This window comes from Lagenorhynchus albirostris, chromosome 1 (genome assembly GCF_949774975.1).
Source record: "Lagenorhynchus albirostris chromosome 1, mLagAlb1.1, whole genome shotgun sequence".
Taxonomy (NCBI): Eukaryota; Metazoa; Chordata; class Mammalia; order Artiodactyla; family Delphinidae; genus Lagenorhynchus; species Lagenorhynchus albirostris.
Genome location: NC_083095.1, coordinates 35,286,846 through 35,304,762, shown reverse-complemented (window position 1 = coordinate 35,304,762; position 17,917 = coordinate 35,286,846). Strand labels below are relative to the sequence as shown.

At 32.9% G+C, this 17,917-nt stretch overlaps 1 protein-coding gene across 7 annotated transcripts in view; it reads left to right on the top strand.

Moving 5' to 3' along the window:
• GPHN (gephyrin) overlaps positions 1-17,917 on the top strand; it is a 617,632-nt gene that overhangs the window by 98,488 nt on the left and 501,227 nt on the right. For all 7 annotated transcript variants that reach the window (XM_060140985.1, XM_060140957.1, XM_060140999.1 and 4 more), the window contains exon 2: positions 15,081-15,159. In XM_060140985.1, coding sequence (XP_059996968.1) covers positions 15,081-15,159 — 79 coding nt within the window. The remainder of the gene's footprint in view (positions 1-15,080; positions 15,160-17,917) is intronic.

Genomic DNA, 17,917 nt, shown 5'->3' with positions numbered 1-17,917 from the left:
TTGCAACAACTCTGAGAGAGGTGCTATTATTGTTAGCCTCATTTTAAACATGAAAAAGTCAAGGAACAGAGAGGTTAACTTGCTGAAGGTCACACATTGATTAAATGGATGCTAAGATCAAATCCAGGTCATCTAACTTTGGAGTCTGTGTTCTTAAACCACTATGCAAGTAAAAGAAGGATAAGGAGATTTTAAAATTCAGTTGCTAAGTAAACTAGTCTGAGGTTTTTACAAAGTTTTGAAGAGGTTAATTATTATATTTAAATAGAAGTGATTAATTCTTACATAAAAATTTATAATTGCATATTTAAAATACTAATTTAAAATTTGCAGTAAGGCATGCAACTGTTTACTTATTTCATGCTTAGAAGTTTTGCTGTGTTTTTCTTTTCTTTGTTGAAAGAAGAAAGTAATTCATGCTCTATCCTATGGAAGAGTGGCAAGTTGTTCTATAGCTCCATGTGATGAAGTTGATATGGAATTCTTAAATTGCTCCTTGGAAATTCCTGAATATTTAGGAACTTCATAAGAGTATTCTGGAAGCAAGCATTAAATGGAGAACATGGTACTTAAAAATCTATGAAGCAAATGAAAAGTAGAAAAGAATTGGTATGAATGATAAGAATGACACTAATCTGAAAGATATTTATCTGGCTCCATTTATCCAGGTTTTTCTGATTTACTTATCATACATCCCAATCCTCAGTCTCTTTCCAGGTTGGTACATCTTTATTTTAAAATTTTCAAAGCTGTTTAAACTGATTTGGATGCAGCATTTATTTATATAACTTTATTTTATAGTTTTACAATTATCTCGTTTGATATTCAGGCTACCCCTATGAGATCGGATAAGGGCATATAATTGTCCCTATTGTATAGATGAGGGGCATAATGCTTAAAAAGGTTAAAATGTATATACAAAGTCACCTTATAAATAATGCAACATAACTGTGTTTTGAAACACAGTGGGTTTTTTCTACTGTTATTGGTTACTTTCAATACAATTTAAAAAAACTTACATATGATTAAAATCACACTATTAAGAGTTATAATTTAGTTGCAAAAGATGAAAAACAACTCAACAATGAAAATCAGATGATTGGATTAAAAATGGGCAAAAAACTTAAATGGACATTTCTCTAAAGAAGATGTACAGATGACCAACAAGCATATGAAAAGATGTTCAACATCACTAATCATTAGGATAATGCAAAATAAAACCACAATGATATATCACCTCACACCCGTTAAGATGGCTACTGTCAAAAAATCCAGAAAATAACAAGTATTGGTGAGGGTTTGGAGAAACTGGTACCCCTATGTGCTGCTGGTGTGAAAGTAAAATGGTGCAGCTGCTATGGAAAACAATATGGCAGTTCCTCAAAAAGTTAAAAATAGAATGATCATATGATACAGCATTTCCACTTCTGAGTGTATATGCAAAAGAACTGGAAGTAAGATCTTGAAGAAATATTTGTGCAACTGTGTTCAAAGCAGCATTATTCACATTGGCCAAAACGTGGAAGCAACCCAAAAGTCCATTGGCAGTTGAATGGATAAACAAAATGTAGTATATACGTAGAATGGAATATTGTTCAGCCTTAAAAAGGAAGGATATTCTAACTCAAGCTACAACATGGATGACCTTGAGATATTAGGCTAAGTGAAACAAGCCAGTCATAAAAAGAAAATACTGTATGATTCCACTTACATGAGATTCCTAGAGTAGTTAAAGGCATACAAACAGAAAGCAGAACTATGGTTGCCAGAGGCTAAGGGTAGGAGAAAATGAGGAATTGTTGCTTAATGGGTACAGAGGTTCAGTTTTGCAAAATGAAAAGTTCCTGAGATTGGTTGCACAGCAGTGTGAATATATACTTAAAGATGGTTAAGATGTGAATTTTATGTTGTGTATTTTACCATAATTAAAATTTTAAAAGTGAATTGTATAAAGTTTTAAGAAAAACGTAAATCAGATTATGCCAACCCTCCAAAGCCTCCTAGTATACTTTAAATACAATTTAAATTTTTAAGAAAGAGATTAAAAACTGTACAAGAAATGTGTATGTGTTTCTTACAGTTAGATACGCTCCTTCCCTTGTATTAAAGATCTTTTAATTTTTACAAGAAACCAAATATCAGCACGTCTTTTACTTTTGGATGTATAACAACTCAAAATATTTTATGTAGTATTTATGTGTGTTAAATGGGAAATAAAGGAAGATTTTAAAATATATATTCAAATATCATCTTAAACAAGTTGCTACCTTGATTTAAAGATCAACTTGCAATGGCAATCAACTTGCAAATCCAGGGGAATTTGCTATTACCTGTGTGTTTTCAGTTTTACCACAATGGAGTTATTGATAATGTGGTATCAGAAGGTTAAGAATCATGTGGTGGTGTGTATGTAAATCAGCTGATTTTGCAGCCAAATAACCCGAATGTTATTGGTGTTCTGGGGATAAGTTTTATGATTGCAAATAGTTGGAAATGATTGTGAATGATGTGGAGAGAAGGATTTTTAACTATGGACACTTGGAGACTTTGCTGCAGTGGGTTTAACTCTGCATACTGACTACAAAATGAATGAGGGAAACAGAGCTCCAATGAAGATGATCTGAGATTTGCATGATTCAAAGTCCTTTACCTTAAAGGAATCCTTACTGATGGTTATTGCCATGTTAGAAGAGATATTTTTAATAAAAGACACATATTCAGAAATTAATAAAATAACATTTACTCTTGAAAATATTCCATAATGTCAGTCAAGGAACCTTGAATTTAATTATAAACCCATTGTACATTTATCAGTCCTGTTGATCTCTTTGCCTTAGTAATGTTAACCATACATCTTATTTATATGGTATCTTACAGGTCTCAGTGTGCTTTAACATATTACCCATTTGCTCTTTTCAGCAATTCTGAACATTAGGTAGTACAGATATTCTTATTCCCGTTGTGTATATAGGTGAAGAGTCTGAAGGATATATACTTATGCTCATATAGCTAGTAATTGATAGAACCAGACTTGAGGTCGCTGTTCAGACTTTACTCTTACTGTTCTTTCTGTTGTACCATTGATTTTAAAACCTGACTGTACCCCAAAATCTTAACTCACAATTGCTGAGACAGAAGGAGGTTCTGGTACTTAAAAAAACAAAAAACAAAAATTCCCTGGATGTTTCTGATGCACGTTATGGTTTGAGAAGCATTGTCCTTTACTATGGTTAATTAAATTGATTGCAGCAAACATTACTCTTAAAATTTTTTCATAATACAATGTACAATTTGTTGGGCATCTTCCCAGGAGATCTGGTGACTACTCATTGTATTCCATAGCTAGTTATCTGATATTTGTCTTCTAGAAGAGAAGGAGCTAGAATTGCTGCTGAGCCTCCAGTTCCTGATGGAGAAAACTCCTGATTGCTTAATAGGTCTTACAAATCAGAATATTTTTGTCTTCAACAGAAGTCTCAGGACTGATTTCTAATTCCATGTGAACTGAGAATGGACAGGACTTTTTATTTATTTATTACAAATTATGATCTAATAACTTCCACAAGGTAGAAGCAGATACACACACACAGAGACACACAGAGGCACAGACACACACACACACACACACACACACACACACACACACACGAATAGTAATTGTTAAACACATCCAGTACACTTTACTGCAGTCGAGTACTAGATTTGACTCTAAGTATCCTGGAAACCAAGACAAAATAGGAACAAAAAAAATATGTCCTGTGGATATCATTATCTGAAAAGAAGAATCATATCAGTTTTCCAGGAGAGTCAAACTTCTCTCTTAAAAAAAAGTGTGAGTAATATTCAACATAAGCAATTTATAAAGCATAATGGATAAGGTATTCAATTATGGACTTATAAAAGATATATAAATGTTTTTCTATCACTTTTACTATTATGCTTTTGTAAGGAGGTGAGCATCAGAGGTTTTTCTTAAAAGGAAGAAGGTTTAACTATTTTAAATTACATGCAGACATATTTGGTTGTTCTAAAAAGAGATAATTTTTGGTAGTTTCTTTCACTTTTCTAACAGGATTTTTCACACAGCAGCAGTTTTTGATGAAATACAGTTTATATATATTTCTTTTTATGGATGGTACTTCTTGTTTTAAATCTAAGAATTCTTGCCTAGCCCATAAGACTTTCTTCTGTTTTTTTCTAAGAATTTAATATAATTTTACATTTCACATTTAACTCTATGATCTAGTTTGAGTTAATTTTTCTTTAAGGTGTGACACAGGTGGAGGTTAAACTTTTTTGCCTCTGGATGTCCACTTTTTCCAGCACCATTTGTTGACAAGATTGTCTTTCCTTCATTTAATTGCTTTTGTACTTTTGTCAAAAATGAGTTGGGCATATTTGTCTGGGTCTGTTCTGGGTTCTGTGTTCTGATTTATTGATATGTGTGTTCATCCTTCTGCTAATACCACACATTCATGATTACTGTATCTATATGTCTTGAAATCTAGAAGAGTGGTTCCTCACTCTTAGTTCTTTTTCAAAATTGTTTTAATTATTCTAGTTCCTTTGTCTTTCTATATGAATTTTAGAGTGATATTGTGTAGGTATACAAAAAATTCACTGAGATTTTGATAGGAAGCATGCTAAACTGGATGTCAATTTGGGGAGAATATGTATTGTTACTGTGTACTGTGTTGAGTCTTCCAATCCATGAACACCATATGTCTCTCTTATTAGTTCTTTGATTTCCTTCACCAGCATTTTATAATTTTCAGTATACAAGTGCTGTACAAGATTTGTTAGATGTACTTACGAGTATTTCATTTTCTTTTGAACAATTGTAAATGGTATTATATTTTAACTTTAAGATAATGTTTTCATGGCTAATGCATAGAAATACAGTTGATTTTTATATGTTGATCTTACATCCTAACATCTTGATGAACTCACTTATTAGTTCAAGGAGTTTTTGGTAGATTTTGTCTGTTGACGACGATGTTATATGTAATGAGGGATAGCTTACTTCTGTCTTTCTAATCTGTATGCCTTTTGTTTCCTTTTATTGCCTGTTGCACTGGTTAAATCTTCCATTACTTCATTCAGTAAGAGTGATGAGAGGAGGCATCTTCATTTTGTTCCTGACCTTTAGGGGAAAGCATTCAGTCTTTTTACCATTGAGAATGGTTTTAGCTGAAGATTTTTATAAATGCTGTTTATCAAGTTGATGAATTTCCCTTTTATTCTTATTTTTTTTGAGATTTTTTTTTTATTATTATGGAGGGATGCTGAATGTTGTGAAATACTTTTTCTGCCTCAGTTGAATGATCATGTGATTGTACTTTAACCTTTTACTATGTTGGATTACATTAATTGTTTTTCAAATTTTGAAACAGCCTTGCATCCCTAGAATAAACCCCATTTGGTCTTGGTATGTAATTCTTTTTATATATTGCTGAATTCTGTTTGCTGACTTTTGGCTAAGGATCTTTGGAGTCTATATTCAGATGGGAAATATTTGTGGGATTTTGTTTTTTGGTACTGTCTTTGGTTTCTGCATCAGGGTAATAGTAGATTCATAAAATCAATTTGGAAGTTTTCCCTCCACTTGTTTTCTGAAAGAGATGGTATAGAATTGGTATTAATTGTTCTGTAGATATTTGGTAGGATTTTCCACTGAAGTCATCTCAGCCTGGAGATTTCCTTTTTGGGGAGTTTTTAAATTTCAAATTCAATTTCATTTATAGTTGTAGGATTATTCAAATTATTTATATCATATTGGGTGAATTGTGGTAATCTGTGTTTTTTGAGAAATTGGTCTGTTTTCTTTATGTTGCTAAATTTAACTCCTTTATAGTTGTTTGTAATATTCCTTTATTATTATTTTGATTTCTATGGAGTCTGTAGTCATATACCTCCTGTTTTATTCCTGATATAGGTAATTTGTGTCTTCTATTTTTTTTTTCTTTGTCAGTCTTGTTAGAGGTTTGTCAACTTAATTGATCTTTTCTCAGACCCAGCTCTTTAGGGTATGTGTCCTGGTGACAAATTTTCTTAGTTTTAACTTCATTTGAAAAATGTCCTAATTTCTTTTCCACCTCTGAAGGATATTTTCACTATATATAGTATGTAGGTTCACAGTTCTTTTATTTGAACACTTCTTTCTTCTCTGGTTTCTGATCTCCTGTCATTTGAGTTGTTTTTCTGCTATTGATAAGGTGTAGTTTCTCTCTCACTGTTTTCAAGATTTTTTCTTTGTCTCTAGTTTTCAGAAATTTGGCCACGATTTGTCTTGGTACAGATTTCATTACCTTTCTCTTGTTTGAGGTTTGCTCAGCTTCTTGCATCTGTATGTTTGTGTCTTTTGCCAAATTTGGGAAGTTTTCAAGGCATTATTTCTTCAAATACTTTTTCAGCCCTGCACTTTTTCTCCTCTCCTTTAAGACTCAAACGATAGGAAAGTTAGGACTTTTCTTATGGTCCCATAGGTCCTTGAGGCTTTGTTTATTTTTAATTTTTTGGGGTCTATTTTTCTGTGATTAAATGTCTTTATCATTTCTGTATTGGTACCTATCAGTTGTCTTTTTTCATTCAGTTTGAGATCTTCCTGGTTCTTTTTATGACAATTGACTTTTTATCTTTTTTTTTCTTAATTGAAGCATAGTTGATTTACTATGTTGTGTTAGTTTCTGGTTTACAGCAGAGTAATTCAGTTTTGTATATATATTCTTTTTCATATTCTTTTCCATTATGATTTATTACAGGATATTGACTATAGTTCCCTGTCAATACAGTAGAACCTTGTCATTTATATATTTTATTTATAGTAGTTTGTATCTGCTAATCCCAAACTCCTAATTTATCCCTCCCCAAACCCCTTTGGTAACCATAAGTTTGTTTTCTATGTGAGTGTTTCTGTTTTGTAAGTAAGTTCATTGTATAATATTTTAGATTCCACATATAAGTGATATTGTATGGTATTTGTCTTTCTCTGTCTGATTCACCTCACTTAGTATGATAATCCCTAGGTCCATCCATGTTGCTGCAAATGGCATTATTTCATTCTTTTTTTATGGCTGAGTAGTATTCCACTGTATATATATGTATATATGACATCTTCATTATCCATTCATCTGTCGATGGACATTTAGGTTGCCTATTGTAAATAGTGCAGGTATGAATATTTGGGTGCACGTATCTTTTCAGATTAGAGTTTTATCTGGATATATGTTCATGAGTGGGATTCCTGGATCATATGGCAACTCTGTTTTTAGTTTTTTTAAGGAACCTTCATACTATTCTCCATAGTAGCTGCACCAATTTGCATTCTCACCAACAGTGTAGGAGGGTTCCCTTTTCTTTACACCATCTCCAGCATTTGTTATATGTAGACTTTTTAATGATGGCCATTCTCACCAGTGTGAGGTATAGTTTTGATTTGAATCTCTCTAATAATTAGCAGTGTTGAGCATCTTTTCATGTGCTTGTTGGCCATCTGTGTGTCTTTTTTGTAGAAATGGCTGTATGGCTGTTTAGGTCTTCTGCCCATTTTTTTTTTTTTTTTTTAGAAAGCAGAATTCAGTATTAAACTCCAAATTTCAGGGTTTTTTAAATTAATTAATTTATTTTTTCTGTGTTGGGTCTTCATTTCTGTGTGAGGGCTTTCTCTAGTTGTGGCAAGTGGGGGCTACTCTTCATCGCGGTGTGTGGGCCTCTCACTATCGCAGCCTCTCTTGTTGGGGAGCACAGGCTCCAGATGCGCAGGCTCAGTACTTGTGGCTCACGGGCCTAGTTGCTCCGTGGCATGTGGGATCCTCCCAGACCAGGGCTTGAACCCGTGTCCCCTGCATTAGCAGGCAGATTCTCAACCACTGCGCCACCAGGGAAGCCCTTCTGCCCGTTTTTTAATTGGGTTGTTTGTTTTTTAGATATTGAATTGCATGAGCTGTTTGTATGTTTTGAAAATTAAGCCCTTGTTGGTCGCATTATTTGCAAATATTTTCTTCCATTTCCTAGGTTGTCTTTTCATTTTGTTTATGGTTTCCTTTGCTTTGCAAAAATGTATAAGTTTGATTAGGTCCCATTTGTTTCTTTTTGCTTTTATTTCTGTTGCCTTGGGAGACTGACCTAAGAAAACATTGGTACAATTTATGTCAGAGAATGTTTTGCCTATGTTCTCTTCTAGGAGTTTTATGGTGTCATGTCTTATATTTAAGTCTTTAAGCTATTTTGAGCTTATTTTTGTGTATAGTGTGAGGGAGTGTTCTAACTTCATTGATCTACATGAGGCTGTCCAGCTTTTCCAGCATCAGTTGCTGGAGAGACTGTCTTTTCTCCATTGTATATTCTTGCCTCTTTTGTCAAAGATTAATTGACCATAGGTGTAAGGGGTTTTTTGGGGGCTCTCTATTCTGTTCCATTAATCCATAATGACACTTGATATTTTTGTTGAAACCTGGGCATTTTGGGTATTACATTATGAACTGGGATCTTATTTAAATCTTCTGTTTTTGCTGGCTTACTCACACGTTGCTCAGGCAGGTAAAGGGAGGTAGTCATTTCCTCTTTACTGCCAGGCTGGGGTAGAAGTCAAGTTCTCCATTTGGCCTCCTTTGATACTTGAGTTAGGCTCTCCACGGCACTGCTAGGTGAGAATGGTACTTCTGGCCCCCCACTGAGTCTTCAGTGATCTCTCATTGTCTAGGATTGGTCGGTGAACATATATGAGGATGGATGAATATATTTGGAAGTTTTCCCAATAACTTGAGTTTTGATATGGGATTTAGCCAGAGATATAAAAAATAGAGGAGAGTATAAATCGGTTCTGTAATTTATGCTGTTCTGTGCATAGTCATGGAAATATGCTATACTAATGCATGTGCTAGGGATTAACGTCAACTAGCTGTGTATGGTGCATGGTAATCCTGCTGTGTTCCTATAAACCAGAGATCAGTAAACTTTTTCCATAAGGGGTAGATAGTAAATATTCTGGGTTTTGTGGGCCAAGAGGCAAAATTGAAGATATTATGTATATACTACTATCACAAGAAAGAAAACGTATTTTTACAATTTCTAAAATTTATGAAATCCAAATATAATGATAATAATTAAGTGCCGTATTTGTCATACACATTTACCAATTTAAAGAATGGAATTGGGTGAGGAATGATTAGAGTTTACAGTTAGTATTTCTTGTCATCAAAATAAATTGTAAATGTTCATTTATTAATGCTGATTTGTATGGAGTGTTTTATTTTTGCGTATGTCTTTCCACTCATTGAAAAGATAGTTACTGGTGAATACTGATATCAGTCCATGAACAGATAATTTTAATGGAGCACATTAATTATTTGGAATGTGGTTTTAGAATTCTATTAAGTTTTCTTGCCTTTTAGCATGTACATTACATTGCAGAATAATCAATGTCCAATTGAAGACAAGGTGGAGGCTCCTTAGTTGCATAGTTATTAAGTGGATTTTAAAATATGAAAAAATTTCTTTCCACTTGGATCAGATCCAAAAAATCCTGCTCAAACTGTAGTTTGAACTCAGGAAACATATCTGTTGCAAATTTATTGGGAAAGGAGATTTCGCTTATTGTTTTAAATTTTCTCAGCGTGGGAATGTGTTACCTTTTGACAGCAAAGTGCACAACAGCTTGAAATTACTTAAAATTACTTAAGATTCAGGCATCATTGGTAGTTGTGAAATGGTTATCATAGCATAGGTTTTACATATTAGCATTATTTTGGCTTGTAATTTTAGGTTGGATATATTAAGAACATTACTAAATTTCCATCATGACAATTTTTATCTTCAGTTTGCTCAGTAATAGTTCTTTACTTAGTTTGCGTCCTTTTTAGGAGAATTCAGGGAACTTTTCTTCTAGGAGGTAGAAAATGGTAGGACTTAAACATGGAAAAAAATATGAAGTGGCATATGAGGGTAGGTAATTGGTAATAGTCAAATGCATCTTAAAATGAATCTACTTAAAATGGGAAAAAAATTTGGTGTAAGAAATGGATTAGAGTCCTAATATTCATATGGAATTGCAAGGGATGCTGAGTAACCATAAATATCTTGAAAAAGAAAAAGTTGGGGGACTCACAGTTCCCAATTTAAAAGCTTCTTACAAAGCTACAGTAATAGAAACAGTGTGATATTAGCATAAGGGTAGACATATAGATAAATGGTATAGAATTGAGTCTAGAAATCAGCTCATGTGTCTGTGAGTATTTGATTTTTCAGAAGAGTGCCAAGGCCATTCAATGGGGAAAGAACAGCCTCTTTAGTAAATGGTGCTGGAACAACTAGATACCTACACGTAAAAGAATGAAGCTAGACTCTTACTTTCACACCATGTACAAACATTAAGTCAAAATGAATAAAAGACCTAAATATAACAGTTAAAATTTTGAAATTCTTACAAGAAAACATAGGGGAAGTTCTTCATGACCTTGGATTTGGCAATGGTTTCTTAAATATGATACCAAAAGCACAAACTACCAAAGAAAAAATAGACAAATTGAACTTCCTCAAAATTAAAAACTGTTGTGCATTAAAAGACATCTAGAGAGGGCTTCCCTGGTGGTGCAGTGGTTGAGAATTTGCCTGCCAATGAAGGGGATACGGGTTCGAGCCCTGGTCTGGGAAGATCCCACATGCTGCGGAACAACTGGGCCCGTGAGCCACAACTACTGAGCCTGTGCGTCTGGAGCCTGTGCTCCACAAGAAGAGAGGCCGTGACAGTGAGAGGCCTGCGCACCGCGATGAAGAGTGGCCCCTGCTTGCCACAACTAGAGAAAGCCCTTGCACAGAAATGAAGACCCAACACAGCCATAAATAAATAAATAAATAAATTAAAAAAAAAAAGACATCTAGAGAGCATAAAGACAACCTACAGAATGGGAGAAGATATTTGTAAATCATATGTCTGGGTCTAGTATCCAGAATATATAAAGACGTCTTACAACTCAACAACCTAATTAAAAAGTGTGCAAAGAACTTAAATAGACATTTCTCCAAAGAAAATATACAAATGGCCAACAAGCATATTAAAGAATGCTCAACGTCATTTATCATTAGGGAAATATAATCAAAACCACAATGAGATAATACTTCACACCCCACTGTTACGACTAAATTTAAAAAGACAGACAATAACGTCTGTGGATGTGGGGAAATGGAATCCTTGTACATTGTTGGTGGAATGTAAAATAGTGCAGCTGCTTTGGAAAACAATTGGCAAAAAGTTAAACATGGAATTTCCGTATGATCCAGCAATTCCATTTCTGGATATATACCTCAAAGAGTTGAAAACAGGTACTCAAACAAATATTTGTACGTGTGTGCTTACTTAGGCTCTTCACAATAACTGAAAGGTGGAAACAGCTCAAATGGCCAACAAAGGGTGAGTGGATGAACAAAAGTGGTACATACATACAATGGAATATTATTCAACCATAAAGAGGAATGATTTTTCTCTGTACATGGATGAACCTTGAAAACATTATGCTCAGTGAAAGAATTCAGACACAAAATGTCCTATATTGTATGCTTCCATTTGTATGAAATATCCAGAATTATTAAATCCATAGAGACCAAAAACAGACTGGTGGTTGCCAGTGATTGGGGGAAGGGAAGGGAGGATTGGGGACTTGCTGCTTAACGGGTACCAGGTCTTCTCTTGGGATGATGAAAATGTTTTGGAAATAGACGTGGAGGTGCACAACATTGTGAATGAACTAAATGTCACAGAATTGTGCACTTTAAAATGGTTAATTTTGTGTTATGTGATTTTCATCTGAATAACAAAAAATATAGAGATTTATCTTAAAAAAATGAAACCAGGAATTATGGAGTTAGTCTAATTTTTCTTATATCAGGTATTAATTGAACTATCTGATATATTTTCAAAATAAAAGGAATTAAGTGCTCCTATTTTTTGGTATATTTTAAAATTACAGCATAATGACATTTTCCACTAAACCTTTAACTTTCACACTGTGATCATAGAAAGGGACAGTTTTTGAAAAATATGTATGTTCCTAAGAACCAGCTCTTAATTTTGTGATATTAATCATTGGAACAAAGAGCATAGTAATTCCTTTTGTTGGCATATACTGGGGGGGGGGGGAAGAACAACAAAAAAATATGATGACCAAACTGATTGATTTTGGTGTGATTTACACATGAAAAAAGTATGTTCACTAGCTTCTTAGAATCTACCATGTTCTTATTTATAATTCAAAAACAAGATTTGTTACATTGGTGAAATATATTTTATTTTATATTTTAAATATATTTAAATATTTTAAATATATTTTATTAAAAATAAATATATTAGGCAGGTAGAGTTTCAGAATATTTGTTAAGAAACTATTGAATTTCTTTAGATTTCTTGCTCTGTTTTAAACTTAAACTTTGGATGAGATATGAACATTAGAAAGTGCCTCCTTTAGCAAAATTCATTTTCATTAGCTGACTAATAAGCCTTTATAGGAGCAAAGGTTTATTCTATTTTAATTAAGCCTCCCAAACTTTCAGGCTCTTGAAGTTTTAACTAAGCTCTCATATTTGCCAAATTGGGCAAGAAACTTTATGAGAACAAATTTTATGATATAATATATTATAATTTCAATATTAGTTCAACGCAACTGGAAACCAACTTTTCTTATAGTGTGGCAACATTATATTTTTTTCCTTTTGGCCCTAATTAGGAAATGTTGTAATGAGCATTTGTGTTAAAATTATGAAGAGCAGGAAATTTGTCTCGAATCAATAGGTTGAGATCAGTGTCTGTTAAATATGGAGAGAAAATTATATATTGATCAAAATTACCTCATTGTGAAAAAAAAAAGTAGGGGATACCTTTTTGGAGTTAATAATAAAACTGCAAACTTGATTTCAACTTCAGATCCTTTAAATGCATCATTATATACGTTTTTCATTTATATTAGAGGCAGATTCAGATTTAGGGAGCTTATAATTTTGAGCTGTAAGAAAAGGGAATATAAAATATGAATAAAATATTAGGTAATGGATTTTTGAAAGGGACAAGGCAAGTGTTATATTCTTGTTGCTCCTTATGAAGATTGAAAATGGCTAAGAGAGACATAATAAAACTGTTAAATTGAAATAGGAAATAACTTAATATTTATGCTTACAAATACAAAACTTTTATATGAGTAAAATTTTATTTCACCTTTAATTTTGGGATGGATATTTTATCAAGGTATAGACTTAGATTCTAGATATTCCCCCAGCATTTTAACTATATTTTTCCATTGTCTTCTGTATTCCATAGTTTATGTTGGACGCTCAGCTGCAAGTTTTATTGTTTTTCCTTTGAAGGTGATGTGTCCTTTTTTTCCCCTTGCTGTTTTTAAGGTTTTCTTCTTATCTTTGATTTTCAGCAGTTTGCTGAGGGTGGTTTTCTTTCACATTTTCCAGTACAGGGTTGGCTGTATTCCCAGAGTCAATGAGTAATGTATTATATCAGTTTTGGAATATTCTCAGCTGTTTTTTCTGAAAATATTGCTTCTTCCCCATTCTCTCTCTTCTCAACTACAATTACATTAGCTGTTTGATTCCAACATGTCTCTTATGCTCTGTTCTTTTTTTTTTCTTCTTCTTTTTACTTCAGTTTGGATGCTCTCTTCAAGTTCACTAATCCTGTGTTTTGCTGTGTTGAGTTGGCTAAAAACCCACCCACAGATTTCTTAATTTCAGATACTGTATTTCTCAGTTCTAAAATTACTATTAGATTCTTTTTCACAGATTTTAATTCTCTATTGAAATGTGAGAACTTTCATCTACTGTGAACATTTTTTGTATATCTTCTTTAACTTATGGTTTTCTTAAAGTCCTTGTCTTCTAATTCTGTATTATCTGTGGGTTGGCATATACTTTCAACTGTTTATTGGTCACATTTTGTCCCCTTTCCTGTACTTTGTAATTATTATCGTTTACCAAATACTGTCTATACTAGGATAGAAATTGATGTAAATGTTATTTTCTTTCAATATTATATTAGAAAGAAATGATTAAGTGTTAACCGTCTCAACTCAGCCACAAATTGAGCTGGGTGGTTTGAGTGACAGCTTTAGATATACTCAGTGTGCCTCTGGTTTTAAATGTCTTAAGGGCCAGACCTGTTGCGTTGCAGTTATTCCTCTGTGCTGTGGCTTTGTACTAATGTACTATGAAATTGTTGGAGATTTTACTCTACCATTTGGCTTCTGCCCCCTTTTACTCATCTCCCCTCTCAAGGTGGGATGCTTTTGATTGAGAGCAAATATCTTGAGGGGAGACCTATTGAAATTCTGCACTGAAAGTGGTAGACTCCATCTGTTGTAGTGTGACTTTAACTCCTAATCACTTCTGCACTGCAGAAAACATTATTTGCCCTGTGTCCTATTCTCTTCTCCTTCCCCCAGAACTTCTTGTACAGTCCTAGGCCCCAGCAAATCTCCCAGAAGAAAACTGTCTGTGTCTTGTGGGTCCCATGGAATTCCAGTCTGTCATTGCCCGCCCAAGAGCTATCGCAAACTATGCTGGTTTTTCTTTTCCCTGGTAGTGTCCCTCTGTCTGGTTCTTACGTCTAGATGGTAAATCCTCCCAGTAATGAAACAATCAGGAGGCTCAGCTTACCCAAGAAGAGATAGCACTTTTCTCCTAGTTTATCCTTTTTGTATCCAAAGTTCTCCATTGTCTTTAAAAATATGATTTTGGGGGATAGTTTACCTTTTCTTTTTTTTTTTTCCTAGTTGTTCTGGAAGCAGTGACTTGCCACTATGGACTGGTAAATTAGTCTTGTAAAAGTAAAATAAAATTTAGACTCGTATGTTTATTCTTTTATATATTGTATTTATATAAAGTCTGTGTGCTTAGATTATTGATGTTATTGAATGTTAATATTTGCTGTTCAATCTACCAGGCCTAGAAATTGATCATTCTTGATGTTTAGAAAAACCCTATCCAGAGAACCAATTTTAATTTCAAAATTCCTTTTGGACAGTAATAATTTAAATGAAATGTAAACAAAAATTAATTTTCTTTTTCTTTCCCCTTTTCCTGTTTAGTGAGTGATAGTTGCTTCAGGAATCTTGCAGAAGATCGCAGTGGGATAAATCTCAAAGATCTTGTACAAGATCCTTCTTTGTAAGTATTTGGTTTTCAGTATTAAGTGTAAATTAAAACTTTATGATTTGTGTGACTTTTTCCAGAAGAGTTGTAACAGAACTGATTTAAGGTTGAGTAATTTCTTGTTTTCTGACAATTTGTGTTACATATAGTGAAGCACATAGAACAGTTTCAACAGAAGTGAAGTTATGGAACACTTTCTGTTTAGAAATTGAGGAGATTTTAGAAGACGAGATAAAGTTGTGATTAATGATTGACTTTCAAAGAATATCTACTAACGGCTGATGATATCTTACCAATGTGGCAGTAGATAGTAGGCAGGGAAGATGATTAGTAGTTGTTTTGCTTGGGAAGGCAAGATTGAATTTGTTTACATAAATTTTAAGCTTTTTTGAATAATTTATAATAATCATTTGTAAGTATAATTACAAATGTAAAACGGTTATTTGTAATAACAATATACTTGACTGTATTGAATGTATTTCTGATGTTTTACATTAGAACACTATGTATAGCACAAGGTTTTTGAAGAGTTTTGTAGGTTTCAATTTTTAATGTTCTGGCTCATGAGTCAGTTCCATTCTTTATCAGAACATATTTCATATCAGAATATAATGTCACTTTCTATTTCTATTTCATGAATCAATTTTTTTCAGTTTTATATTAACTGCAAATCATGCATACTATCTTCTGTAGGAAAATATCCTTCCAGTAAGATCACCTTTTATTAAAAAAACATTCAATACTAGTTAAGCCCTGGGCAGCAGGGAAAGAAAATTGAGTGTGGGCAGATGCTTTCTTTAATGATACTTAATGCATTCAGTAAAATATATTATAACAAAAAATTACTCTTCCACATCAGATGTAATCTATACTCATCCAGATTTTACTAGTAATTCATTTAAAATTGTGTGAGGAATAAAACACAGGAGTGTGTTGAACCTGAAGGTTATTGATTTCATAATGATTTTCCAAGTCATTAAAAAATATAGCTACAAGACAGAATGGTGAAAATGATTGAATATTGAAGTTATTGTAATGAACTCATTATTGTAATAAGTTTCGAAATGAGTTTCCAATCCCAATTCTCTAATTTTTTTTTTAATGTCTCTCTTTTCCTCATTCAAAAGGATTGTCAATATTCTTTCTCCATGATTTTTATTGAAAGGAAGATTGATAAGTTGTCCTTTCAGTTCTATAAATATTTAATGAAGAATAGAATTGTTCTATGTGGATATAAATATTCCTAGTAAATGAATATTGAATAACATGTGCATGAGGATATGGGAAGAAGCTTTACAATATCATTGAAAGATGTCACCCATTTGGATAAAATAAATTATTCCATTGTATTATTTGTAAGGTATATTTTTGGTACAGTGGGATTATATATCTTTTTAATGCAGTGTTTTTGGAAAAAAATGTGCTTATATGGACTTCAATAATATAAAAGCTGTGGAGAATATACTTGAAAATTGGATTATAATAATGAGTTGTAGTGTTTTGAAATACTTTGGTACTTCTTCCTAGAATGTAGAATAATATTCATAATGTCACCTATCACTAAAATAGGAATTTAATCTTAGAGAAAATTTCTAAGAGAAATTTATCTCAGATCACTACTGCATTGAGTGGACAAAATAATTCTAAGTCTCTGTTTTAAAGTAGCTAGATATCTTAATTTAACATCATTCTCTTAACTTGGCATTAGTCTCTTGGCATTAGTCTTGAATGTAAGAATTCAGTGAGCAAGAATTTGTCTTTGCCCTTGACACTTGGATTTGGAAGGAACTTTTTTCTTAATAAGAATTGTCAAAATGTACTATTAATGACTGTAATTCATTTTTTAAAGATATATTTCTTACTTGCTGAAATTCTGTAGGGAAAGAAATGCCTGATGTGGAAAACGAATGTGTTTTTTTCAGTTGTTATGATGGGAAATATTTTATTTTGAGTTACTATTCTATAGCAACATTGACTTAGTACATACCTTAGTACATACCTCTTGTCTGGCGCAGACTCCCAGATTTTTGATGTAATTCTTTACTGTTTGTTCATCAGTTCATGTACACTACTTTTTGGTTCTATATGAATTGTTTATGTTGTAACATTAAGTAGAAAATATTTCGGAAATAACTTTTCTGCAAAAATCCCCTCAAAAAATAACTGGCATTTGATGAGTACTCCTGACTAGTGTAAGGGTTGCTAAAATTGTATAATATGTTATTTTAATAAATGTTCCAAATAAAAAATATTATTAGAATAAGATATGTGTATTGAATGAATGCTCTATGTTAATATGCCTGGCAGATTTGTATTATGCTTCACCTACGTGAGCTCCTGATGCTGAAAGGAGTTGATGTGTGAAGAAAAATTAAGTACTGTGTTTCAATCACTAATGCTGTGAGAAAGGAAGACAGAATAAAGAGAGAAGGAAAAAGTAGGTTGAGAAGAACCCAGGCTAATCTGATCAATATTGACACTCAGAATGGTGTGTAGAGTGTCTTAATCAGATAAATGAGCAGGTATGGAATATCTGTGGACAAAGTATAGTAATAAAACCGAGTTGTATGTGTGTATATGTATGAATGAATGAAGTTTGAGAGGTTTACTGCCACAGAGGAGAGCAAAAGGGCAGAACCAAAAGTGACTGCTTTATACTCATATCTATGGCAAGCTAATGGAATAATGTGATAGATCCTCTGTAGTTTATCTAAACTGTGTATAGTACACAACCCAAGATTTTTAGTAAAATCATTGTAGTAAAAGTAATTAT